Raw genomic sequence first — 27,927 nt, 5'->3', positions numbered from 1 at the left:
CAAATTGAAAAAGTTTGTAAAATTAACATGAGCAAGTTGGAAAAAGGGCTTATACCATAGCTATGCAAATAGCCTCAGGGTTATTTATATATAAAAAAAAACCTCAATTGAGTTTTGTACAAGTTTAACTTAAGTCAATAGCTCTGATTTCTCCAGAATAACTGAGGAGACTTTAGGAGAAGTGACTCAAAACCATGAATAGTAATTTTAAGCAGTGACTGTAAATAGCCATAAATGTCAGTGGAACAGTGTTGTGACAAGTATGAGAATAAAAATGGAAGTTTGTATTTATAAAAATGATGCTTACCTTTTATTTGCCTTGTTCTTTGACTTTCAGATTTCATTGGTACGGATGCCCTATGCCTGCAAACTTCTCTTCCAGGAGCTAATGTCAATGAGTATTGCACCACGAATGTTGATTTCATAATGGACTGTAAATGATCAGCTTTTCTCAGACACGCTAAGTTTCAAAATAATATATGCGACTGGCAAAATTATTTGCAGCGGAGTGTGTAAAGATGTATGAGAAGGTGTGATGGTATTACTTATTTAAATACCAGGTCTTTAGTCACACTTCATGCGCTTACTGTTCTCACTGGTGGCTTGATCAGTGGTTTTATCTTTGCCAGCATTGTAAGTAGATTTTGTTGTGAAAACAAAAATAAAATTTTGTATTTTAAGCATTGTATAAATTTTATTTCATAACTTTTTATATACAGCTTATATCTTGATAATGGAGAGAATGGTTTATGCTCCTTTGCCCTTAAATTTTACTTACAAAAATCTAATTACAAGCAGGAGTAAAATGAAAGGTGCATCAACAATCATAACTAGAAGTAACTATATGCTGGGGAAAAGATCCCTAGAAAGCTCAGTTTGTTATGCACTGAAAAAAATCACTACATAGATCCCCAGAGTTCCCTGTCAGTAGATGAGCTCCATGATGAGCTAGTAGTTGGCCATTGGTTCTTTCCATTGATTTTTTGTTCATACCTTCCCTTTCACTGTAAAACAAAATACCAAAGTTAATAGGAAGAAATACCCAGTTTTGCTGTATGTACTCAGCAAATGGAGAGTCCTGTCCCATTAGTAGATTTTTCATTGACTTGTTCACCTTTTCCATGTGTACACATAAAATCATAATCTATTGACTTTAGTTTTCTTTGTATTATAATACAGCTCCATATTCCAGTCTTAAATGCAAGTCTTAAATCTCTTGTAATAACCTACACTTAATTTGCTAAATGCATTGATTTCCAGGAATCTCACTGAACAACACATCAGCCTGACCATGTTTTCAAGAAAATGTGCCTAGGAAACCATCACTATTCCCATCCAAGTTTAAGGATAGAAACCAAGTCAACAACATATCAGAATGAACACGAGTATCAGCGAATTAATGTCAGTTGCTTGCAGAACAGAATTATGGAAACATTCTGAATATAAAATTTTCTTCTTATACTTCAAATACTATTGGGTCTCCGTCTACCCTGGCAAAAGTGCTCACTATTCCATGATCCTGGAAAACAAAGAAAATCCCTTGGCTTCTTTTCTTCATTGTCACTTCTTTGCTGAAAACCCAGTGCCCTGCACAACTCTACCCTTAATCTCCCAATACAAATGGAAGAAACTCTGGGATGACTTTTGTCACTCAAATTGACACCATCTGCACCCCTCATTTGATTCCATCCTTTTCTATCAAATCATGGATAGATCATCTCTAGCAAATGTTTCTCTTCCTGTTGTTACACTGTGGCCTGAGACCAACCCCCCCCCTAACTACATGGTTCCCTATGGTAATATCAACTGCAGGCACTAACTCAGCTTCCACATGTACACTGAGGGCAGCCAACATTACACCTCTCCCTTTCTCAATCCCTCACTGCCTCTGTCAGGTGATTAACTAAAGTTAAGTCTCAAATGAGCGACAGTATTCTCGGGTTAAAAATTGGGAAGACTGAAGCAATCGTCTTGCGCCCTTGCCACTAATGGCATCCTCCTTCCTAGCCACTGTTTCAGGCTTTTTCAATTGTTTGAAATCTCAGCATCCTGTTCAATCCTCTGACCCCATATTGCCACCAGCCTCCTTCCACTTCCGTTGCAGTCCCCTCCCTCAGCCTATCTTCTACTGAAACTGTTGATTTGTGCTTTGGTCACTACCAGACTTGATTATTCCAATTCTCTCGACCAATTTGCTACATACTATAAACTTTAGATCATGCAAAACTCTGCTGCTTGAATCCCAACTTGCAACCTTCTGCTGACCTGCACTGGCTTCTGGACACTTATTTAAAATTTTCATGCTCACATCTGTTTCTGGCCTTTCCCCTCCCTATCTCTAACCTCTAACCAGATGATTCTTTGACCAAGCTTTTAATCATTTCTAATATTATCACCTTTGACTCGGTGCCCATTTTTGTCTGACTATGTCTCAAGCATTTAGGGAAAGGTTTTTCTACACTAAAGGTGCTACTTAAATGCAAGCTGTTGTAGGTGTTCATTCCCTGTCTCCTTTTTTCCCCTGCTCCCTTTTCTATTTTCAGCAGCCAAACTAGTGGACAAAGAACTAGTGCACTTGTCTGTCCATACAGGAACAAGAATCCAAGGCGTGGAAGTTACTCCCTTGACTTTCTGGGGATAAAAATGCATCTGAAGATAAACTTATGCACTGAATTTTCAGGTAAATATGAATGAATCATGTTCCATCTCTTGTCTGTTGATTTCTGATTCAATTCAAATATCCCAAGTAGCTGTAATTTACTTCTACAGAGAACGATACACAATCAGGAAAAATCACGATAGTCCTTCTAACAGTCATGAAGTTCAAGGCATATGTATATACATTGTGGTGCATCTACATTATTTATATAAAATACTGCACTCACTTTTTAGCTCATCAACCACATGTATGCTTCCGGCAGCTGCAGCCTCTCCCTTGGTGTTTGATGCATGGCACTCATATTCTCCAGCATCTTCTTCGGTGAGAGGAGAGATCTAAATATAAATGAAAATAAAGATGCGTGGAGATGTGACACTTTAAAAAATTATGTGCAGAATTGACATGTATGATGTTTCTCGTCCTCCAAACTCCCAAATTTAAAATTCAACTCTCCATCTTTTTGTTTCCAAAAGTAAACTTTATTAATAAAATTTGTAGAAGTACATTTCAAAACAATTCAACTTGAAAATGACAAGTGCCAGAAAATTTGACTTATCTCCATACAGTATGTTCCACTGTTAGGTACCTCTATGCAAATGTATTTCTCTTCCTATTTACAATATACATTCCATGTCAGGCCTGCAGCCTGGGGGCAAAGCATTTCAACTTTAAAAATTACAGGAAGTGCTAAAGAATTCAATTTTCCTTCATACAGCATGTTCCTCTCTGAGGTGTCTCAATAAAATTTCTAACTCTTGAATCTTATCCTACCTACCGCCACCTCCCCCCCCCCCCCCCCGCCGCCCGGCCTTATATATACCCTCTAAAGCTCAAGGGGGGGAAATTTGTTTTGACCTTGTTTTCAAATCTGAAATGGGCAGCTCCTTGTCAGCACCCACCAAGGCCTGAGGCTCATCTGGGCCTCATTAGCATACTGCAGACACCAGTCAGAGTGCAGAGAGAGCTCACCAGTTTTATGGATGAGAAAGCTGTGAGGCTGCTTTCCCTCTTGGAAATAGGCTGTTGCAATCAGGAGGGGAATGAGCGAGGTTTGGCAATGGTCTTCAATGTTGTGGTGGGGTCAGGAACTCGTTGATTATGGGCCTTGGTACCAGCTACATTCAGGTCAGTCCAGTTTTAGGAAGGGTGTCACAAAGCACCTCCTTTTGCATATGTAAAGGTCCTATTACCCTTTTTTGGGCCCAGGCAGGATGCCAGCACTAGAGCCTGTACCAATATGACATGATGCATTTTTGCTACCTTCATATTAGGTGCCTAGGTGTCCATTTTACACCTGCATAGTGGGGTGACATCAACAAATTTCTCAGCCTGAGTCTTTAAACCAAGATCTTGTTCACATCTTATCTTTCTTTTGGATCAGTGTCTGTTTTCCTTCATGCCTGTGTGAGGCAGCATAACGTATATAACTACAAGTTGTTGTCTCTGTGACTCCTTTACAAACTGGGGAATAAGATGAACTTTTATCTAATGCGCAGTCAGTACACCAAGGGTCAAACCTCCTTACAGCAAGATTGTGAATTTAGTGCCATTATTGCCCAATTGTGGGTAATTTAATCCAGAGATTCTGCAATATTTTTTACATTTTACTCCCATGGTTCAAATATATTAATTTGTGATGGGTCAATATATTTAAACATGGTTTAAATACTTGTAACAAGGTAGCAACACAGCTCAGTTTTCTACAGGCTCTTTTTCTAAAATGAACAGATAATGTTGAAAGCAAATTACAATAAGGTGATTAGATAATAAAAGGAAACTTCTGGTCCTTCAGATTAAAAAAAAAACAACAATGTGTTTTTGTTGGGGAAAAAAAATCAAACTTAATTATGTGAAGGACATCTCGGGTTGGAGGCAGACATGACCAGGCTGGTGACATAAAAGTCTTCCTCACTCAGGGCAGGGTTTTGGTATTTTCAAGCTGGTTTTTCACTCTTGTGGGGACAAGAACTAACCCAAAAATGATCACAGTGCAGCATAAAATGTGCGATCGCAATCAGATGGGTTATCACAGACTAGTGTGTGCAATGGAAATACTCCACCTAATGAAATGAGGGGCATCAATGAGGATCTGGCTTACTTGTTTCTCACAAGCTTAAAATTTAATTACACGTATTTTGTTCCTTGGCAATGAATGGGCCGATAAGCTAGCCTGTAGCGCACAAAATAAATGTTTGCCTCATTTTTGCAGCAGATTTGAAAGATCTTTGCTCAGGCAGCCATCCCTTAAAGGGATGATACCTTTCACGATCTCAGAATATCCCAAGTACTTTATAGCCAAGGAACTACCTTAAAAGTGACATAGCTGTTGTAATATAGACAGACTGGGGATTGTTGTGTGTAACATGTGGAAAGGTGTTCGCTTTCCTTACTGTAAGCAGCACAAGAAATGTAAATTAAAGATTTAAATTGGAGATTACATAACTTCCTAACCAATATCCTTATACCTAGATTAGAAGCTTACCAGCACCCATCCTGTCACCTCGTGCTTCTCTGGTCCACCACGAGTTTGGATGGCAAGGTTGTCACGGTCACCTGGCAGCAACTCCATCTTTTCCACACCAGTCGCTGTTTTCATTACCTATTATTTAAAATAGCATTATTAATATATCCTTATATGGTTTTACATAATAAAATTTTAGAAGGACCACACCACTTTGAGAATGTTCTTCGTGCTTGGCATAACGAGTGCTTCTTGTATGATGGAATGTTTTGTATTTCACCAGACATGTTACACCATGTCAACTTTTGTGCTGTGAATGTCATTGTTTGCAGTTCCCAAGGAGCACCAATAGAGCTAAAAGGCTTCATTCTAAATTGTTTGAAAACTTTTGACGAGCAAATATTTAGTTAGCAACAACAGTTTACTATTTCCTAAGGCATAATGGCTCTTTAGCAAATCCAAGTTTTCACTTCAGTCTAAGATAACATCAATAGTCCCTCTAAGCATTAACATTTTTCCGTTCTTTATAAGCTGTCAGTGCAGATTTTTGTAACGAGAGGCATGACTATTATTATTGTGGGGAAAGTATTTGGAGTTTAAGGGAATAACAAAAACTCAGTTTAATGCATTTAGTTAATAGAATGTAACGAATTCCAGACTCCCCATATGTCAGTGTGAACATTTCGAGTCCGTATGACCCTTCTTCAGAGCTCTGAAGGAGAGTCATATGGACTTGAAATGTTAACTCTTGTTTCTCCCTCCACAGGTGCTGCTAGAGGTGCTGAGTTTTTCCAGCATTTTGTTTTTATTTCAGATTTCCAGCATCTGCAGTATTTTGCTTTAATCTAGTATGTCAGATTTGTCACCAAATCACATAAGGAGAATACAGATGATCATGATCAAAGAGGTTGGTTTTAAGGGGCCTCTTAAAGGAGGAAGGAATGGCAGTGGTTTAGGGAGGGAATTCCAGAGCTTTGGGCAGGATGGCCATCAATTGTAGAGCTTTTAAAATCCAGAATGTTCAAGATGCCAAAATTGGCAGAGCATAGCGATTAAGGAGGTTGTAGGACTGGAGGAGATTACTGACACAGACAAGGTCATACAGGAATTTACAAACAATGATGAGAACTTTAAAACTCAAGACGTTGGTTAACTGGGAGCCAATGTGGATCAGCAAGCTGGGGGGAGATGGTGAGTTGGACTTGGTGTGAGTTAGGACGTAGACAGCAGAATTTTGAATAAACGCAAGTTTGCGGAAGGTAGGCTGGCCAAGAGTGCATTGGAATAGTCAAGTCTAAAAGTAACAAAGGCATGGGTGAGAATTTCAGCAGCAGATAGCCGAGGCCAGGGCAGAGGTGGGAAATTAATGGAGGTGGAAATAAGTGGTCTTTGTGATGGTGCAGATATGTGGTAGGAAGTTCATCTTGGGGTCAAATATTACAAAAGCCTGGTTCAGACTAAGGCAGTTGCTAGGGAGAGGAATGGAGTCAGCTGCAAGGGAACAGAGTTGGTAATGAAGACTGAAGACAGCCGCTTCAGTCTTCATAATATTTAGTTGAAGGAAATTTCTGCTCATCCAGTACTGGATGTTGGACAAGCAATCAACAGTTTAAAGACAATGGAGGAGTTGAGAGATGCAGGTGGGGTAGAGCTGGGATATAATCAGTATACTTGTGGAAAGTGATGCTGTGTTTTTAGATGATATTGCTGAGGGGCAACACATAGGTGACAAATTGGAGGCGGCCAATGATAGATCTTTCGAGGACACCAGAGGTAACGGTGCATGAGTGGGAAGAGAAGCTCATGTGGCCGATTCACAGGCTACAGCTGGATAGATAAGAATGAAACAAGGCAAGTGCAGCTACTCCCAGTCGGATGACAATGGAGAGGCATTATAGCAGAATTACATGGTCAGCTGTGTCAAAGCCTGCAAACTAGTTGAGAGGGTATAGATTACCTATACAAAGTCATAAACAGATGAAGTTGAGTGGGTAAAACTATGGCGGATAGAGTTCAACATGGGACCATGCAAAACCATCTACTTTGAATTCAAGAAAGACAAATAGGAATATATTTTTAATCAGGATACACTAGGTGGGAACTGTGGAGGAGCAAAGCGATTTGGGTGTCCATGCTGTCCAGATCGCTAAAAGCTAGTCTACTGGAATAAAAAGTAATTGAAAAGGCTAATGGAATGTTGGCCTTTATCTCAAGGGGGCTGGACTACAAAAGTGAAGAAGTGATTCCTCAGTTGTGCAGAGCCTTCATCAGAGCCCATGTGGAGAACTGCGTTCCGTGCTGGATGCCAAACATCAGGAAAGATATACTGTACTTGGTGAAACTGCGCTCTAATCTCTCCATGACAATACCAGAACTTAAAAAGTTAATTATGATGTCAGGTTACATAAACTTGGTTTGTATTTCCTTTAATTAGAAGGTTGAGACTATCAAGCTGACATCTTTAAAATAATAATTAATACACAGTCTTGAAAAATAGTCCTGACAAAAGGATTGGATTGAGTAGATACAAAGAAGCTGCTTGCTCTGGCAGGATGTCCAGGACAAAGGGGCATGTAATCTTAAAAGTAGAACCAGACCATTCAAGAATGAAAACAGGCTGTTCATAAAGGGTGCTGGATTCATTGTAATTTTCAAGAATGATATTGATAGATTTTTGTTGGATCAGGGTATTAAAGAATGTGAAGCAAAGGTGAATAAAAATGAACAGTGGAACAGGCTCAAGGGCCTGAATGACCTACCTTCCTTGTTCCTATGTTTCCACTGGAGGAGAGGGTAAGAATATTTAGTGACTTTTTTAATGTTGAAGCATTTGATAGGGTAAATGGGAAAGGCTATTTCCTGTGATTAGGGAGGTCTGTGACAAAGTTGCTGTCGACATAAGATTGTTATAAGGGGAATGGGGAGTTAAGAGAAATATCTTTGCTATTGTTGGGGCATGGAATATTTTGCCATGAGGAATGATTGAGACAGAGACCATTTTATTAAAGGGAAAACTGCATAAATATTTAAAACAGAGGAAGCTTTTGGACTGTGGGGGGGGGGGGGTACCAGATCAGTAAGATTACTTTAGATCATCCTAGCAAAGATAGCAGAGATATGATGGACTGAATGCCTTGATGCATGGCATGGCTAACAGGTGAGATTTGAGTCCCACAACTGTAGTTTATTGATGGAATCACTGATATGCCAGTGATCCAAAGCAATTAGGATTGTCAAACAAAGGGCTTATTAGAAATATTATTTTATTTAAACATAATTACATTTCACATGTACAGATTTTAATTAGTCAAAGGATTAATGTAGATGTGTTAATTGATTCGCAAACGTTGGCTCAACACTATAAGTATGGAGGCACAAGTTTTTAATTTCCCCAAAATGCATAATGTGATTTAGAAAGATTTTAGAACCTTCTTTTTCTCAAAGACCTAAACTTTGCAAACTGAATAGAAATAAAGAAGAAACTGAAATTTGCAAACCTTGTTCCAGGTGAGTACAGGAGTAGGCACTCCAATAATTTCACAGGCAAGGTAAACTTGGGATCCACTGACATTCCAGATCTCCTTAGGCTGTGTCACAATGACTGGAGCTATAGATGGAAAATAATGTAAATTGAGCTTCTCTGTTGTTATCACTTACACAAAGTGAGGAGTAGCATTGGAGGTTAGTTCTCATGGGAGCAGAGATGGAGGGAGAATCACGTGATAATTACTCACCTTAAGGCATGTTGCTCAAGATTTGAAAAGAAAAATGTCCATTCAGGTACTGCAGTTTCACTGCTATTGCCAAGCCAGGGTGGGCTCCTAGCCATCGTTTTGACTGTGTTGACTCTCGGGGTCAAGCCATGTAATTATGCAGAGTGCAAACTTAGCCTGCAATGCTAAAGTGAAGATGAGGTGTGGGTTGGTGGGGGTTTGGCACTGCAACCACATGGGAGGCAGGAACTGGGCACAATAAAGCCTTTGAATGGAAGCCATCCACTGTGTTTGGACTGTGGGGGGAGATGAGTGTGGTAAGAAAGTAGAGACTGAGCTGGAGGGTTGGTGGAGCAGCAGGGTACAAAACTTTCTACTGCTTAAAGGACTACAGCAAGACTAGAAGAAGGAACACACCTGTGATAACAGAGCTGCAAAAAGAAGAGCTACAGATTTCGGAGAGCCCAACCTCAATTATTTGCACGCAGAGGAATAAGCAACTGCAAGATTGGATGTTTGGGGCTGGTACAGGAGACCTCTGTGGTAGACAGTAGAGGTAATATTTAAGGAGGTGGCAGCAATGATCAGTACCTCATTCAATACACCCAGGACTCTGCTGGAGTGCCGCAAGAATATAATTACCTTATATAACAACCCCCTTTACTCAAATTACTTGTGCTTTATATGGAATATATTTAAATGTCAGTAATTCCCTCAGTATTGACTCTCATTGTGATGTAGGAGCCAAATGACTTGCATCCAACAATATCTGCATCCAACACACATTAAGGTTATGCATCTCTAAATGCTAACACTTCAGCTATGCAGGTCTTGGCCCATATCAGAAGCTGATGGGAATGGCTTGTAGAATGAGCCACAATGCCACACTAAAAATAAGCAACTGATATCCTGTTAATGGAGGCCAGTTTGCTCAGCTGGCTAAACAGCAAGTGAGAGGATCAGATTAGTGCTGACAGCAAGGGGTTTGACCCTTGTTCCAGCTGAGGTAGACTTGCGGTCTGCCTGCTCACCCTTCCCATAGTAAAAAATCGCAGCACTCTGCTATGGTTTGGCAAATAATTGCTTAAGGACCCACGTTTGGGCAGAGAACTGAATAAGATCCTGCTATTGTGGGCAATTAATAATTTATCCTACTAATAAGATCTTGTGGTTCTCTGAGGTTAACTCCACTACAGGTGAAACAACAGAGTTGGGGCTTCAGGTGGAGAACCATCTAATACTAGACCATGAAAGCTCACAGGAAGGAGAAATTGTACAAATTTAAAATGAGGCAGAAAGCAGACTCTGAAGTACGGCTGTTGTTTAGTTTGCTTTTGTGTTTCATTGTACTTGGAGTATTTCACTCAGCCGTGAGTAACAAGGAAAATGGAGCTTGTGTGGTTAGCAGATAGTTTAGGAAATGTACCAGGTTTGGTTGGCATTAAGGACATGGATGATGTCTGTGGTCAGTATAAAGGCTGCAAGGGAGGACCACCTCTTGAACACTTTCTTCCAATCAAATTATCAAATAAATAAAGTGCTGGAAAAACCCAGCAGGTCTGGCAGCATCTGTGAAGCGAGAAACAGAGTTAACATTTTGAGTCTTCAGAATTTATCACAATATTCAGTATTTATCAAATGTTGCCTAATACATCATCTTCCAGGCTCTGATGCCTCTTCCTCCTGCCATGTTGTAAAATAGCTGCTGGGCTGTTATTCCTGCCTCTTCTGGAATCTCCACTGGAAAGCCTTCCACAACAACCTAGAGTCCCGTGGCTAGTTTGTATTGCATTGCTTCCCTTGGTCTACAGAGGGAACGGAAACACATTTTCAGTGCACAGAAATTGAGGGATGTGGTGACTTTTATTAGGACATTGCTCCAGAACCACTCCTAGGGCTTAATAAAACTTACTTCCACATCAGCGGAGAAAGGGTGATTAGCTTGAGGATTGCATTGTGGCTTTCCATGATTAGAAACTCTTGATGGACGTGCAACTCTCTCCCAACCCTTGAATCAAGAGGCATAAGAACTACTGTGAAGATGTGAATGATGAGATATTCTTCTGCACACTTAGGTTCACAAACCAAGCCCTAGATGGTCTGTTCCAGCTTCTGTACACTGACCTGTAGCCCAGACCAAGCAGCTGTCAGTATCTGTCTAAGTACAGCTCTCAACTTTTATTCTTCATTCCAGACTGCACTGGGGGACAACATTCATTAAGCTACACCAGAAAGTCAGGAAAATGAATGGCCGTAGCATTTTGCAGGCTCACTGCTAACAAATTGTGTGGACTCTCAAATTTGTTAAAGCACCACTAAGAATAATGCTGTGTACAAATCAACAAATGTTAACATAAACTAGGATTAAGGTAAATCATAAGGAAGAATGCAGAACTTGAAGGAAGTGAAATTTGTATGCATTGAGGCCATTTCTCTGCTGTAGAACAGGCATAAAACATATCGATTTAACAGTGAGACAGAAGTGTGTGTTCTGCACAAGCATTGGCCTCACTATTTATTTCATGGTACCCTAATTTCATGTGTACAGGGTAGATGCCTAAAACAGGCATTCAGCCCCTTAGATATGAAAAGGATCCAACACCTCTTGAAAGACCCTTTGCTGAAACGTAATCTCTGATGAGTGGAGCAGGCATTGGGACTGCCGTGTTCTGGATTCTTCAGTAGCTCAGTTGAGATAAATTCTCCAGCTTACCCCAGTGGACACCAAAGTAAAGCAGATTAAAATAATGTTTATTTTGCAGAAAACATTCCTGTGTAATAGCCCCGGAGTAAAGTTTAGCTCTTAATATCATCAAACCATTAGCCTCTATGTGCACTACATAACTAACATGAAAGCCTTTGGAGTCATATCTAAAGTATCAATCCACATCCTATCAATTTTCATATAAATAGGCCTTACTATTCAGGATTTGTCCAGTGATTTGCAGCAGGGATATAAGCAGCCATTTTCAAAGCTCTGGAGAAACATTCAAAGGGGGAAACCAGCAAATGGAGTCAACAGTGCAAAATAACTGTGCAAGAGAAAAAAAATCCGGCCACAGTGAAAACATTTCGTCATAGTGGAATGAAATATGCACCATAGAAAAGGTTCAGCACTGCCAGCAAAAGCTTTCAGACAATATTCTGTGCACTCGGCTGTGTTTATTATTAATCTAGCGCTTAACAAGGGTATACAGGAACCAATGGTTAAAAGCCACTTCTACTGATAGATTGGTCTCAGCAAAAATTAATAGACTGCAACCATTTATCAAAACTAGCTTGACTTGTCACTGCACGTAGGCTGTTAATAAGATTAGGCATGCTGCTGCATTCTTCTCAGTTAAATTGTGAAAAGTTCAAGTGCTGCAACACTGATCCATTGCTAAGGAGCACACTGCTATGTTGATCTGTCTTGATTTCTTACAGAAACTCTTGGTACTTTAAAAGCAATCTAAATATTATGCTCAAGTTCAAAGTATTTTGACTTTTAATATCTTTTAGTCACAATGGATAGGGATTATATAAATTTTAACCAAAGTGATTATGCAAATAGGTGTTCAATTTTTAAAAATTAATTTTTGGGATATATGTGTCACTAGCGAAGTCAGCATTCATTGACTATCCCTAGTGCCCTTGAGAAGTTGATAGCAATCTGCTTTCTTGAATCACTGCAGTGCTTGTGGTGAAAGAACTCCCCCACAGGGCTGTTAGGAAGGGAGTTCCACAGTTTGATCCAGCAACGATGAAGGAACAGCAATGTATTTTCAAGTCAGGATGGCGTGTGACTTGGAGGGGAACTTGGAGGTGGTGATATTCTCATGCGATGGCTATCCTTGTTGTTCGAGGTGGTAGAGGTTGCAGATTTCAGAGGCGCTATCAAAGAAGCCTTGGCTAGTTGCAGCAGTGCATCATGTCGATAGTACACGCTGAAGCCACGGTGCAGTAGTAGCAAGAGAATAAATGTTTAAGGTGCTGCATGGGCTTCTCAACAAGTGAGCTGCTTTAGCCTGGATAGTGTGGATCTTATTAACTGTTGTTGAGCTGCACTCATCCAAGCAAGAGAAGAGTATTCCATCATATTGTGTCTTGTAGGTGGTGGACAGGCTCTGGAGAATCAGGAGGTGAAGCACTTGGCATAGATTACCCGGCTCTGATCTGCTCTAGTTGCCTCAACGCTTACACAAGTGGTCCAATTGAGTTTCTGGTGAATAGTTACTAGCAGGCTGTTGTGTTGTGCGATTCAGTGATTGTAATGCCATTGAATGTCAAGGAGTGGTGGTTAGACACTTTCACGTCGGAGACAGTCATTGCCCGGCAATTGTATAGTATAAATGTTATTTGACACTTATTCGGCCAAAGCTGGATGTTGTCCAGATCTTCTGCATGCAGGAAGAGACTGCTTCAGTTGCGAATGGTACTGAACACTGTGCAATCATCAGGGAACATCCCCATTTTTCACTTTTAATGAAAGAAAGGTCATTGGCGAAACAGCAGAAGATGGTTGGACCTAGGACACTATCCTGAGGAACTTCTGCAGTGATATCCTGGAACTGAGAGGTTTGCTTGTTGGAAGCTAATCTTATCTTCCTTTCTGCTAGGTGTTGGCCAATAAAGCATTTTCTCTTTTATTCCCATTGATGCCAGTTTTACTAGGACTCATGGTGCCACATTAGGTTGAAGTCTGCCTTAATGTCAAGGGCAGTCACTCTCACCTGGAATTTAGTTCTGGAATCCTGCCAAAGTGTATCCTGTATTGTGAGTGCTTGATTGTGCTTGTGGAAACACAGCACAGAATAAATGTTTTGTTGAGCTGAACTACTGACATAACCACATTTCAGTGGAAGAACTGCTAGGAGCACAATAATGTTGTAACATGAAAAAGTATACTTCTGCTTATTACTAAAAAACACCCTGTTCACAAACACTTCTTGTGAAAAGTTATATCTTAACAATCACTAATTGATAGGATTTCAAAGCATTTTCTCCCCTCTTATGCTGCTACCCTTAACCCCACTCTCTCTATACACTCTCAAGTGGTCAATACAGAGCGGTGACTGTGAGTGTCACATCAAGCCCTAACCTCTCCAAGGAAAATAGAAAAGAGGGTTATTGCAATGACCCATGTCATTACCTGATGCAAGTTTTCACTGAGATAGGGTATGTGGTGGTTCCATTATTGAGGATCATGGCATGCCTGTCATTGTGGAGTAGGTGGAGAATGGTAACAAATTTCTGAGGGCAGCCAGATTAGAGGAGGATATCATCAGTGGTGTCTTGGCAAGAGCCTCAAGATCTGGTGGCAAGAAAGGCAGTCGAAGAACAGCAATCTTTTCCAACCCAACTTGCCCAGCATCAAGGTGTTAATCACTCAAAACCAGCTCCACTGGGCAAGACATGTTGCTCATATATCTGACACCAGACTTCCAAAGCAACTGCTCTATTCAGAACTTGATCGTGGCAGGACACTCCCAGAAGGACAACAGAAACGCTTCATCCCTGAAGAGATTAAACATTCCTGCTGTGTACTGGGAGTCCCTGGCTTATGACCGACCAAAATGGAGAACGTTCCTTCAGAAAGGCACTGAACACATTGAAAGTCTTCATCAGGAACACACAGAGGTGAAGTCGAGGTGCCAGAGAAAGTGCACAAACCTCCCAACAACTCATCTACCTGATCCTTCAAGCACCACCTGTCATCTCAGAGTCCACTGAACCAGAGTGCACCCTGATCCCAAGGAGAAGCAACCTGTCCATACCTGCTTCAATTGTTTATCCATTTTTCATTAAAAGTTGCATTGCTCTTTGCCTCAACCATTCACTATGGAAAAGCGCTCAATGCTCCAACAACCCAATGGGCAAAATTTTTAGCTCGACGGGCAGGCGTGCGCCCCACCCGTTTGAGTGTAAAATGACGCGTGTTGACATTGGGCAAGCGTCCCGAGTCAACACGCAGTCGCACAATATTTCGGTTGGGCACGTGCCGGAGTTGGCAGCATGTTCGCTGACAATTAAAAGGCCTATTAAGGCCATTAAAGTATCAGTTGACTGACATTTTTTGCTGTTCGTCCAACCATACGCTTGGCGGGGCAGGCAAAAAGGCCAAGGCACTTTTGCATTTTTTAGGAAACCTCATCCATGAGCGGGATGAGGTATCCTAAAGCAAATAAAAATAAAATAAAAATGTTTAAATTTAATTAATAACATTTCCCTGCTCATGTGACAGAGTCATTATAGCATTTTTAATTTCTTTATTATTTTTTTAAAAAACTCTTCATCTCTCTGAGGCAGCTCCGTGCCTCAGGGAGATTATCAAGTGCCCACTCGCGCTCATGTGTGAAGTTCGCGCTCGCCCAGCTCGCCCTTCACCCCCCTTTCTGCACAGGCAGCGATGAGTGCTGCCACTCGCGTTTCACGCTGGGCAGGCCTTATTTGGCCTGCCAATGTGAAATCACCTCCCGGCCTCAATTGCAGGTGGCAGTCAGCTTCCTGACCGCCCCCACCAATCCTGTCTGGCAAGGGCAAGATTCTGACCTATGTGATCATTGACCTGCACTTCTGTGCACTTCCTCCAGGGGTTGTTGGATAATAATCAGAAACAGTCAACCAGATAGATCTTCCTTTTACTCACCAAAGCTCCTGGAGCTAATTGTAGCACCCCTCCAGTTGCCACAGCTAAATCAGCAAAAACCAACCAGGTAACAAATTGTTGTGCTTTAAGTGGGTGTGTGAATATATGTGGGAGTGTTGGGAGGTGTGTGTAAATTTCCTGAATTGCATCACTATCTAGATAACACGACATTTTCCACTGGAGAATTTTCCTTATTCATTCTCAGGAGGCAGGCACCATTAACATTTATTTCCCATCCATAAGGCACCATTGGCATTTATTGCCCATCTCTAATTGCCCTAAGATGAGGGTAGTGGACCTTTCTCTTGAACATTTGCAACCCACATGGTGAATATTACCCCACAATGCTGATTCTTTGTAGCTGTTTGTTGCTACTGAGTGGCTTGGTAGGCCACTTCAGAGTGCAGTTAAGAGTTAACTACATTGGTGTGGGTCTGCAGTCACAAATAGGCCAGATTAGGTCAGGACCATGGGTTTCCTTCTGGGAAGAACATAAAAAATAGGAGTAGGAGTAATTCATATGGCTTCTCATTAGAAAAGGAAATACTGAGTGTGCTGAAAATCTGAAATAAAAACAGAAAGTGCTCGAAAAACCCAGCAGATCTGGCAATATCTGTGAATCGAGAAATAGAGTTAACATTTTGAGTCCAATATGACTCTTCTTCAAAAGCTTCTTGAACTTGCTCCATCATTCAATATGATCGTGGCTGGCATTCTGCTTCAACTCTACTTTCCTGCCTGCTCCTCATTCCCTGTAAGACCAAATATATATCTCAGCTTTGAATTTACTCAACGGTGGAGCATCCAAAACCTGGGCTTAAGAATTACAAAGATTTGCGACCCTCTGAGTGAAGAAGTGTCTCCTCATCTCAGTCCTCAATGATTGACCCTTTATCCTGAGGCTGTGCCCCTGTGTTCCAGATTCCCCAGCCAGGGGAAACAACCTCTCAGTGTCTACCTTGATAAGCTGCTTCTGAATCTTATATTTTCAATGAGATCATCTCTTGTTCTTCTAAACTCCTGAGACTATAGGCCGTAACTTCCTCGGATTAGCAATCAGCAGTGGGTGGGTGGGGGTCGGAACTCTGAGGATTTGGGGGTCAGGGGCTAGGCAGGGGGAGCTGGGCCTCAGTGGGGGGATGGTTTTGTTATCTCAGGGGTGGTTGGGTCTCTGGGGGGGGGGCGGCTGGAGGTGGGGCGGGTTTGTGGGGAGGAGGTCGGGGTGTGGGGGTGAGGGGAGGTCCGGGGCAGCCTCGTGTCGGGTCGGGGGTGTTGGGTTGGGACAGGTCGGGGGGGTGGGGGTAGGGGGGCTGGGTCCAGGATGGGTTGGGTCAGGGTCAGTTCAGACCCGGCCCTTGGGGTGGGAGGTGGAGTCCCATGTGGGTGGGGGGAATCCCATGGGGGGTGGGGTTAGTCGGGGAGTGAGAGGATTCCCCTGCGGGCTCAGGGAATGGGGGTAGTCCTGTGAGGGGGGAAGGAGGTAGTTGGGGATGGGGGTGCAGTCCCCAGGGGTGGGGACAGTCTCCTTGGGTGGTGATCGGGTCGGTCTGGATCTTTACAAAAGTAACCCAGAAGTTAGAAGAGGTTTTAATTCTTCTAACGTTTTCTGGGCAACTATTAGTGTAACCCAGTCCGGACCTTACACAGTTTGTGATTTAATTTTTTGAATGGTTCCCAGTGCAGGGCAATTGCCCAGAGGGAATTTGCACTTCTCAGTTTCCGTGCCTACCCTTACCTGGGAACTTCGAAAGGGGATTCCCAGCACATCTTTGGGAGACCCCTCTGCCCACCCCATACAATGCTGGGAATCAATATAATAAACCTTTACTGTATGACTTCCAAGCTAAGGCACTAAGCCATTAATGAACTAAGGGTTACTTTTTATTGATACCTGCTTTCCATTTCCAGATTCCTAAAGACTGAATTCAAATTCTCCAACTGCCAAGGTGAAATTTGAACTGACAGAATATTGTTGATCCTTGAAGCCCCCCCAAAAAAATCCCTCCAAAATCAGGGCTGGGTGGGGGAGTGGGTGGGGTGGGGGGTGGGGGGTTAATTATACACCGAGTATAAAAATGAGACACTGGTATGGGTATAGTGGTTGACATTTTGAAATGTTATCTGCTTCTGACACAAAGAGTGGGCATGTCTTAAACTCTTGCACACCTTCACAACACAACCCATATCCCCTTGATTAATCCCTTACTCCCAGTTATAAGCTACCATTAATTAAAACATGGGGTGGAATTTTATGGCCCCGTGAAAAGGGGATCTTCTTATATGGTGAGTGTATGCAAAAACATAATTTTTGGGGCCGGAAAAATAAAGTGGCCTTATGCTTTGCTCAAAGCTCCAGTGCGGACTCGATGGGCCGACTAGCCTCCTTCTACACGGTAACAATTCTGTGATTATGTGAACTTATACGCCACTGTTAATGGTATTTGATGCGCCAACCAGCTTCTGTGTAAAGAAATTTCTCCTAACCATTCTCGTAATTCATTTAATGATGATTTTAATTTGATGACCTCTTGTCACAGGCTTTCAACCAGAGGTAGTAAAGTATAATCCCAATGAGTGAATAGCAGGAGATCCACCCACAAATGTGAGTTAAGCAGAGCTTCAGGATAGCCAACTAGGCCCCATTCCCATATGAATATACCTCTATGAAACCGGATATGTCTACAAACATGGTCTATTTCAGAAACAACAGACTCACATGCCAAATGAAAACACAGTAAATGTGTGAAAAAGTCTTTATTCAATTGGTCTGACCTTGTAAACGGCCGGAGTTTTGCATTGAAAATGCACTCTCAGGACCGAGCTCTGGAAAATCTTTGTAATCTTTCTCTGCTTCGCATGCAGTTTTCCAACATGCATGATACAGTCCATCATGTTGTCAATGCAGTCAAACACGTCCTTGGTGTTTTCGTGTTGCGGTGCAGAATCCTGGAGCATCTCTACAACCTTTGCGGCTTCAGCTAAGGGAACAGGCGGGCGAGCATTCATCGGGTTCTCTAGGGTCGTCGGCCTCCTTGAGCTCCTCAGTTGAATACAATTGCATCATCTGTCAGTTCCGTCGTGTAATGTATGGCTTTGTCCAAGTTTTCAAGGTTCTTTCTGCTGGAATTTCCATGCCAGCCTCCTGCAGGCAAATGAAAAGTGCCTCATCATTGGGTAGGTCGGCCTCATGCTGCTTCTCCTCGTTTTCAATGTCTTGAGCATTCATGACATATTGGAACCGAGCGTGGTGAAAGCAGTTGGCAACTGTGGTTCCCATCACCATCTTCCATGCCTTCTTCATCATGGACATGGCCTCGAGAAGAGTTGGATTGTACTCCTGCATCTTATCGATGGCTCGATAATCTGAGAGATCAGCTGCCGTTAGTAGTGGGTTTTTAGATTCCTAATTATCTCCTTATCCATTGGCTGGAGCTTGGCCGTGGTGTTACGAGGCACGACCAATAGTTTCTTGCTCTTGAGGTCAGTGTTTTCAGGATGTGGGGGGCAGTTGTCTGTAATGATGACAACCTTCTTTTTCTTTTGATGCTATGGTTTGCTTTCTTTCCTGATCACATCTCAAAATGCTGTCAGTCATCCAGGCAGCTTTGTTAGCCTTGTACTGTGTAGGTAGTATCTTGACATTTGCGAAGGGTCACAAGAAGCAACAGCTTTTTGGTACCAGCCATGTTGTTGCAGACCATGGCAGTGACACATTCCTTGCTCCAGTTTCCACCATTACATGCATCACCTTTAAACCTTAAAGAGCAGTTTGGCAAAAGACAATAAAACAGTTTTTATCTGCATTAAAAATGTGTTGTGGTGCATACTCATTCAAGCCGTGGACAAGATCATTTTGGAGCCAATCAATTGTCATTGCTGCCATAACCACTGCACCCTCACTGCTTACTGCGCAGAAGATGATGCTGTGCCTTGTCTTGAATCGGTCCAGCCATCCATCACTGCTGCTGAACTCCATGTGGCCCAGCTTCTTTGCCAGGGTGACTCCTCTTTCCTGCAGGGTTGCCTTGAACCATGTTAGCAGGACTTCTTCAACATCGAGATAGGCAGCCGTTTTCGTCTTCTTCCTTGCTGGTAAGAATGCCTGTTTGTCTAACCGTTCCAAGATGTTCACCTTGTGTTCCATAATGGTGGAATCTCCCACTTCTTTGCGATGTCAGCTTTCCACTTTGCGCCACGGTTTTTCCCTTGCTGTATCAGCTTCACCTTCTCTCTGATCGACAACACTTTTAACTTTCTCACAGGTTTAGCCATACTCGCAGGTTTTGCACATCCCTTCATGGGGATATTTCAATGTCAAAAGACAGATATCCCAGCGCTCCATGATTTGGCACTCTTGTGTGGTCCAACTCTGCTCTGATTGGTTGGCATGGTCATATGACAAGCTTTGACAAGTTTGGCTAATCTGTAATTACTATGCAGAATTTCGGGCATCGTTCTATGGGATTTGCTATTGTGCCAGCAGGAAGGGTAGATGCCTTCAACATAACTGGAATTTTGTATCATCCAAGCTTGACTCATTGTGATTTCACTGTATTTCTCTGTCTCTTTATCAAAACTTTTCACAATTTTAAAATGTCTATTACGCCTCCACTTAATCTTCTCTGCTCCAGTAAAAATATTACTGGTACCTTAACTCTTTCCTCATAACTTACAACCTCCTATCCCCAGCATCATCCTGGTGAATCTAGGTTGAATGCTTTCTATGGCTTTAATGTATGTTCTATAATGGTGGTGCCCCAAACAGCAGTGTTTTAACAGAGGCCCAACGGTTACCTGGCACAAACCACCATGTTTATTCTTGTATTGTATGTCCCATCTATAAAATCAAACAATCTTGGTTTTTTTATGGCTTTTTCTACCAGCATTCGTACTTACAGGGCATTAAATATTTGAGCCTCTCTGCTCCTTCAGATCGTTCCACATGTTCCCATCGAATGCAAGTACCATTTTTTAATTTCCTTTAAAAGTGCATCACTTCTCCTGATAACTTAGACCTCCTACCCTTCCACCTATTCCACTAACCAATGTTTACTAACCCCCTTACTTTTGTGTAGTCAGCAAATTTTGATGTTCTGTTCCCTATGCCCAAATTGTCTAGAAAGACTGAACTTGAGTTAGATCACACCAAGTACAGTTCTGGGCACCACAATTTAGGAAGAATATATTAACTTTGGACAGAATATAGCATAGATTTACCAGAATGATAGCTAGCCATCAACAGTTAAACTGACTACCCTTGCAATCCCAGGAATTTATAAGGCTAAAGGCTAATTTGAGGTTTTTAAGATATTAAGGGGAACAGATAGGGCAAATAAAGAGAAACTATCTCCACTGATTGAGGAGTGTATGACTGCAAAACATAGCCTAAAAGAATCAGATATTTCAGGAGAGAAGCTAGGAAACAATTCTACATGCAAAGGGTGGTAGAAGTTTGGAACTCTCTTCTGCAAAGTGCAGCCAGTGCTAGATCAATTATTACTCTTAAAATGGGATTTCTAGTTTTTGTTAAGCAAAAGTATTAAGGGATATTCAGCAAAGGCAGGTATGTGGACTTAGGTCAGCCATAATCTCATTCAGTGTTGGAACAGGCTGAGGGGCTGAATGGCGTACTCCTGTTCCTAATGAACTGATGAGAAGCCATCAACCTCAAACCTTAACGCTTTCCCCTCCACACCTGATGAATCCTTCCAGCATTTTCTATTTTTATTTCAGACTCTCAGAATCTGCATTATTTTACTACTGAATGATAGACTTTCTAACAATGTAATGTAAGTTGCTATGCTTCAGGTGAGTACAGGAAGAAAATTGACTGAAGAAAGATTTTACTACTGCCTAACTGGACATAAATATGGATCCACAACAGAGCCTAGCTTAAGATCCATATGTGGGATAAAATGTGCCTTAATTTGGAAACTTAAGCTTACTACAAACAAGAGCAGAGGTGAGTTACTGTAAGTACACAAAAAAACTTTCATTAACTGCTTCTGTACATTTAAAAAAAAAACACAATGGGTCCAAAACCCCAGCAGATTTTGACTCCAGTGTAAATATTGGGAATCCACCCACCAATGATCTCAAGTGCTGACCTAAATAAAGTTGATAAGGTCAGAAGGAGGTTGCCTTTTTTTAAATGCGAATGATGGGTATTTGCATTATTAGTGGTGCATTTTGGAGTTAAAAAACCTTCAGGAATTCCTCAAGTCTTTAGGGCTCTTGGCTGCAATTCAAGTCCCATCTGTTGTTGATTAAGTTGTCATACTTGGCCCCATCAGCATACTGACCCCCATGCTCTTGCAACAACTCCCACGCTGCTAGCCCTGTTTGGTTTTCCTTTCAGAAGGCATCACTGAAACTACTGAGGAAGGGTAGGATCTCTTCCCTGGAATAATTCACAATCCTTCAGTCACAGTTTTGTCAGAGGTATGGTAGGAAGACAATGGAAAGGCTGTAGATTTTCTGTTCCTGTGTGCTTATATGGCGACAGGTGACAATGGCAACACATTTGCTTGAGACTTTCAATTTTTAAAAACGACAAGGTTGAATAAAATTATTCATGAATTCCTATTTACTATGATTCATGAGATATTCTCATGAGCCACCCTCAGGAAGATGAGCAAACAATCATAAATTACTTTGCAGCAGATTGCCTGCAATCTGGCATGACTATCAGAATTAAAAAGACAGTTTTCTCTTCCAACCAGCCCCTGGCAAGGATTACACTGCCCCTATCAGCACTGTGGGTGATCACATGCTTCATCGATGTAGCTACCTTAGAGCATCATATCTAGAGAAGTGCACCTGATTCCTGTGTCAGCCCTGGCTCAGAGCTAACACACTTGCCTCCAAGTTGGGAAATTATGGGTTCAAGCCTCACTCTAGAGACTAGACCCCTATTGCAGTGTAGGGGTGCTGCACTGTTGGAGGATGGTATTTTTACATAAGATATTAAATCAAGGCCCCACCTGCCCTCACAGGTGCATGTAACAGATTCCGTAAGCACCTTTGAAGAAGAGTGGGGGAGTTTGCCTGGTGCTGAACAATATTTATCTTTGAACCAACATCACTGAAACAGGTTTTCTGGTCATTATCTCATTGCTGTTTGTAAGATCTTGCTGTGTGCAAACTGGCTGCTATGTTTCTAATATTACAGCAGTGACTGCACTACAAAAAGTGAGTCACTGGCTGAAAAACCTTTTTGAGACGCCCTGAGGTTGTGAATGGCAGTACATTCTCTCTTTTGTTCAGACACCTGAGAAGCACAGTGGCTCCAACACCCACCGTTAAAATATAAAGTGGGGACCCTCCTGACACTGGGTGGATTCTGGCAGGGTTAGCATTGGAATTTCCTGGTGAGGGAATCTCAGTATTCATGTCAGGATTTGATTCCTGTGGATTTTTAGGACCAATGTGTTTATACAATGACCCTCACTATAAAAAATTGAATAGGCCCCAACATCTTTTGACCAACCCATTAGGAATCTTTGCCACTGACTGCTAGATTATCCAGGGTCCGGGGTTGGGGTGGGCGGGTGGTGAAATCTTTATCTGTTTGGGGTGGGCACCTGCATTTTGGACACGTACTTATTTTGGGCACATCTTGAATGTCTACCAATAGCTAGAGGGACTATAGTGTTTTCAGACACTTGTTAGTGCCATCAGCATGAAGATATTTTTTGGATATCTTGGTACCATGTGCAAGGTTCACTCTACTAACTTGCGACTGCTTATTTTGGGAGCCCAGGCCAAGACCTAAGCCTGGACCCACAGGTGGATCTTACCTTCTAGTCACCTGGTATACCAGTCATCTGACACATTACAGGTTAGAGCTGAGAATACTCCCAGCCTATTTCCAGCCAAGCTAACCCCTGCTCCAATGCAGAGGGGACCATGTTTGAGAATGATACAAATTCACTGTGATATAATTTTATTTACATGGGAGGGAAAATACATTGCAGTCGAATAATTGGAGATACTGCAGTATTTCATTAAGAGCAGTGTTGTTTGGGAGAGCCATGAACAACGTTATTAATTTGTCCAGAATTGCTAAAGTTTAAATTCTTAGTTACAATGTCTCAGAGGAGTAAGCTATGGCTTGTCTAAATGTTGAATAAAAAAATGCTTCCTCTTCTAGGTTTTCTGAAGTCACTTTCTAAAAACATTTCTAACTGATGGAAATCATGTGATTAATGTGTCGATTAAGACCAGCCCCTAATTTGGTTGCATGCAATGAATTACATTCAAAAATGGGCTTTGCACATACAGCTCTGAACTTGCACCGACTAACTGAATCACGTCAAATATGTGCAAGCTTTAGTACAATTAATATGGTTTGGTTGCAATCCTAGTAGGCATAATTACTGAATTCACAGCACAGAAAGAAGTTATTTGACCTATCGTTCTGGGCAAGTGCAGGCTCTTCAACTAGTTATCCATTCATCTCTCTTAACATTTCCCTGTACCGTTTTATCGTCTTCATTTTGAAATACGCATCTGATTCCTTTTAAATGAGTAACTATCTCAGTAGTCACTTGTAGGAAAGTGTTTCCTATTTGTGTGTGAAAAATCTCCTCGCCTTCTCCTTCATTCTTTGTGATAATCCTGAGTAAATTTCCTTTTGTTAATGATTCACCAATCAATGGAAGCAATCTTTCACTAGTTACTCCCTGTTTAAAGAACTGTTCTAATTCTGAAATCATCCACAAGAACAAACTTGAACTTACATATTACCTCATCATATCCTTGGGCCTCCCAAAATCTTTACAACCAACAGATCTTAAAGTTTCACTGACAGTCTGGCAACCAATCTGCGCACAGTGAGTGAAATGAATAGAGAATCTGTATTTGGTTGAGGAAGTAATGTTAGGGCTCTTCAAGGTCTCTGCTCTTCAAACTGTGCTATGGGATCTTTTACCTCAAACTGTCTCATCCAAAATATGTTGTCTCTAACAATTCAGTACCATGTTAAAATTTCAGCCTGGATTATAGAGGGAAGATTGAACCCACAACCTTCAGATTCAGAAATGAATGCAACCAGATGAGCAAAACCACAACTTAGATTAGCCATTAGTCCTTGGTGCAGCTTCAAAACTGCATCAAATTTTTTTTTGCAGTTTTCTTTATAACTATAATATAATTTCAGTAAATCTTTACTATTCTCTTTCCAAGGCTTGAATATCCTTCCTCTAACAAGGTGCCTAGTACTTCAGAAAATCCTCTAATTGTAGTCTTACCAATTGAACGTTGCTTTATATTCCATTCCCTTGAACTTAAAACCCAAAATCATTTGGCTTTTTGTTGGCTTTTTCTACATTCACCCCTAACTTTAAAGATCCATTTGCACTGTTATATCTCTCTGTTCCTCCTCTCTGCTAAGAATCTTATCATTTAGAGTACACATTTCATTGTTCTTTTCCCTAAAATGTACAGCTTCCCTACATTAAACTGCTTCTGTCACCTACCTGCCCACTCCACTAACCTGTCCTTGTAATTCTGCAAGTCATGCCCTCTTCCTCGCAATTTGTCACGTGTGCTAGTTGGTATTGAAAGAAAACTTCAATCTATCTTTTCTCTTGTGCTTATGTCCCATTTATTTATATAAAGAGGTGACAGGTGAGCCGAAGGACCTCTTTCAAAACAGCAGTTAACAATTTTTTTGAACTCTGAAACACTGAAACTTTTTTTCGCAAATGGCTCCCTAAACCGGTGCAGACTAAGAAAATGCCCCAATTGTATCATCCAATGATTCAATAATCTTACCATTAAACATTAGTGCAATGAATGTTTAATAAATATGTCCGTGGAAGTGAAGGCTTAATATACATCTTCAAAAGTTACTTAAACCCATATGTTAGGAACGTAGGGAAGATTCTAGGTTCGGGTAGCAATGAGCAGCATCAACTATTGAATCAGAAACGGAAAGCTTGCCTGAAGTAACTAGTGTCAAAATACTGTCAGTGAGGCGAAAGAAAGAGGGCTGCAAGGTGGTGAGAGATACAGAGCCGGAGCTTCCACTAGGTTACATTTCAGTGCAATTCACCACAAATCGTCCAAAGCAGTGCAAACGACCGAGGAATTTCAAGCGCTAATCCAGTCCACTGCAAATTGGTTTCCCCATCATTTTGCACTAGTCGAAAAAACCCCACCACACTGGAAGCTGACCCCCAGCTCCAAACTGGCAATACGCCCATATCGAATTCATCAACATTGCGAATTTCGGCTCATTGTGTCCATTTGCAGGGTTTCGAGTAAGCTTTAAAATTAACTTGTTTTTAGGCGCAAGGACACATTGTAAAAGCTTTTAAACGCTTTGAATTCATTTACTAAGAAACTGATGAAATTAGAAAATGGTTCTGCGAATGTTTTTAGTTTCTTCCAGTTATTTAATATCGGATTGCTCCCAGCTGGTGATCTATTGACTCTGATCAAAGTATTGAAAAATAGTTTGTGATAATACAGTTGAAAATGGTTTAACGTGTCTTCGCCAGGTTACCACTCAAACAGATCAAGAAATCTTTATTAAAGCAAAACTGATTTTAAAAACTTTCAGAGCGGAAACTCTCGGCCATTAATAATGTGTGGATAAGCGAAGAGATACCAAAATAGTAAATGAGAAAACTAAAACAAAATGAGTTATTGTCACAAAGAGATTGAATGTCTGTGAACAAGTATTTAACACAACTTTGGACAGCTCGAAGCATTAATGACTGTGGAATTGTAAATCCCTCACCCATACTCTCTAAAGGAGACATGGTGGGTGATTTTTAGACTTTCACCTCCGAACTCAGTGCAAGTGCAGTGGCTGCGGCCAGAGCCAACACTGGGAGACCGAACTGTCTTCAAGCTTGGGCCTCATTGGAATCCCACTGGGCGAACTGCAGGTACCAAATGGTGCTGTGCTGCAGCTTGCCGGCTGTGGGAGGGCGCTGATTCACAATGAGCCTGGCAGGTTTGGTCCGGGGTGTGGCAGGGGAGGGCGGGACTTATCCCAGAGGGGGTCCTGCATGGGCTGGTGGGAGGCTGCAATAATTTGCAAGGCGGGGGGGGGGGGGGGGGGGGGGGGTGACCTTCCAAAATTGAGTGTATTTCTAGAGATTCTTTAAAATTCTCCTTAAAAACGGCTGCTCGCATTCACCAACTGATACACTTGGACTGAATGTGTGTGTCTTGTGTGTAGCCAGCGTAGGATCTCAATATGCATCTTTTAAGCAATTGCCCCACTTTTTCCCCTCCACCATCACCTCTCTCCCTCTCCCACTTTCTCTCTGTCTCTCTTTGCCCTCTTCTACACCTTCCCCCAACTTCTCTCGACACCTTCCTCGCTCTATCTCCTTCTGCCCTCTCCTCCCTCTCTGCCCTCTCTTCTCCTCCCTCACTTCTCTTTCTGCCCTCTCTTCCCTCTCACTCTTTTCTCTCTGTCCTCCTCCCTCTCTTCTCCCTGCCCTCTCCTCCCTCCTCCCTCATTCCCTTCTCTCTTCCTCTGCCCTCTCCTCCCTCATTCCCTTCTCTCTTCCTCTGCCCTCTCCTCCCTCACTCCCTTTTCCCTCCCCTCTCCTTCCTCACTCCCTTTTCTCTCCCTATGCCCTCTCCTCCCTTTATCTCTCTGCCCCCGCTTCTCTCTTTGTCCTCTCTTCCATCTCACACTTCTCTCTCTGCCCTCTCCTCCCTTTCACTTCTCTCTCTTTCTGCCCTCTCCTCCCTGTCACTTCTCTCTCCCTCTGCCCTCTCCTCCCTCACTCACTATTCTCTCCCTCCTCTCTCTTCCCTCTTCTCCCTCTCACTCCCCCCTCTCTCTTCCCTCTTCTCCCTCTCACTCCCCCCTCTCTCTTCTCTCAATCCTTTCTGCCCCTCTGCCCTCTCCTCTCTCTCTCTCTCTCATCCTTTCCTCCACCCTTTCCCCGGCTGCTTATTGCCTCAGGGAGGGACGTTTTGTCTTTTCTCACCTTTCTCACAGGCTCCTTTCCCAGTCCTGGTGATGGGGGTCTCTCCCTGCCTCTCCGCCCGCTTCGCTGCGGCTCTCAGTTCACAGCCATCCCTGTAGGTGATGCCGTCGCTGCCACAAACCTGCTGGGGGAACTTACAGATGCAGCGCCCGGGGCTCCTCCGCTTGCTCCTGGAGCGGACACACTCGAAGCCCTGGGCACAGCGGCCGTACTTGGACACGAGGCCGCCGCAAGGCGCTCCCTGGCCGGCGGCGCACACGGTGCAGCAGCGGCACGGATCGGTCAGCTCCCCGAAAGGGCAGCCTCCGGGGGGCAGAGCCGGGCACTCGGACAGCGCACAGGGAGGGCATTTCGCCCTGACCGTCTTCCCTTCCACATCCACCGCAAGGAGCAACAGCAGCCCACCCAGCAGCTGCAAACCCATCCTGACAGTAAACTTGGCAAATACCTCGAACCTACAAGACCCGGGGCCCCTTATACAGAAACTCAGGCTCCACCCAAACTAT

The 27,927-nt window shown here is 42.4% G+C and overlaps 2 protein-coding genes across 2 annotated transcripts in view; one reads left to right on the top strand and one right to left on the bottom strand.

Annotated features, from left to right (window-relative positions):
• The window catches only part of polr2b (RNA polymerase II subunit B), a 41,947-nt gene extending 41,267 nt beyond the window's left edge, over positions 1 to 680 (top strand). The window contains exon 25 of the mRNA XM_041208704.1: positions 338 to 680. Coding sequence (XP_041064638.1) covers positions 338 to 427 — 90 coding nt within the window. The 3' untranslated portion in view covers positions 428 to 680. The remainder of the gene's footprint in view (positions 1 to 337) is intronic.
• igfbp7 (insulin-like growth factor binding protein 7) lies at positions 675 to 27,927 on the bottom strand. The gene is made up of 5 exons (XM_041208830.1): positions 27,422 to 27,927; positions 8,618 to 8,727; positions 5,142 to 5,258; positions 2,886 to 2,994; positions 675 to 1,004 (listed from the first exon to the last, which is right to left on the bottom strand). The coding sequence occupies exons 1-5, from the start codon at positions 27,843 to 27,845 to the stop codon at positions 988 to 990; spliced, it is 777 nt and encodes a 258-aa protein (XP_041064764.1). The 5' UTR covers positions 27,846 to 27,927; the 3' UTR covers positions 675 to 987.

The sequence above is a fragment of the Carcharodon carcharias genome, chromosome 1, assembly GCF_017639515.1.
Source record: "Carcharodon carcharias isolate sCarCar2 chromosome 1, sCarCar2.pri, whole genome shotgun sequence".
In the NCBI taxonomy this organism is placed as follows: domain Eukaryota; kingdom Metazoa; phylum Chordata; class Chondrichthyes; order Lamniformes; family Lamnidae; genus Carcharodon; species Carcharodon carcharias.
Note: the sequence above shows the minus strand (reverse complement) of the source record. Positions and strands in the feature narration are given on the sequence as shown.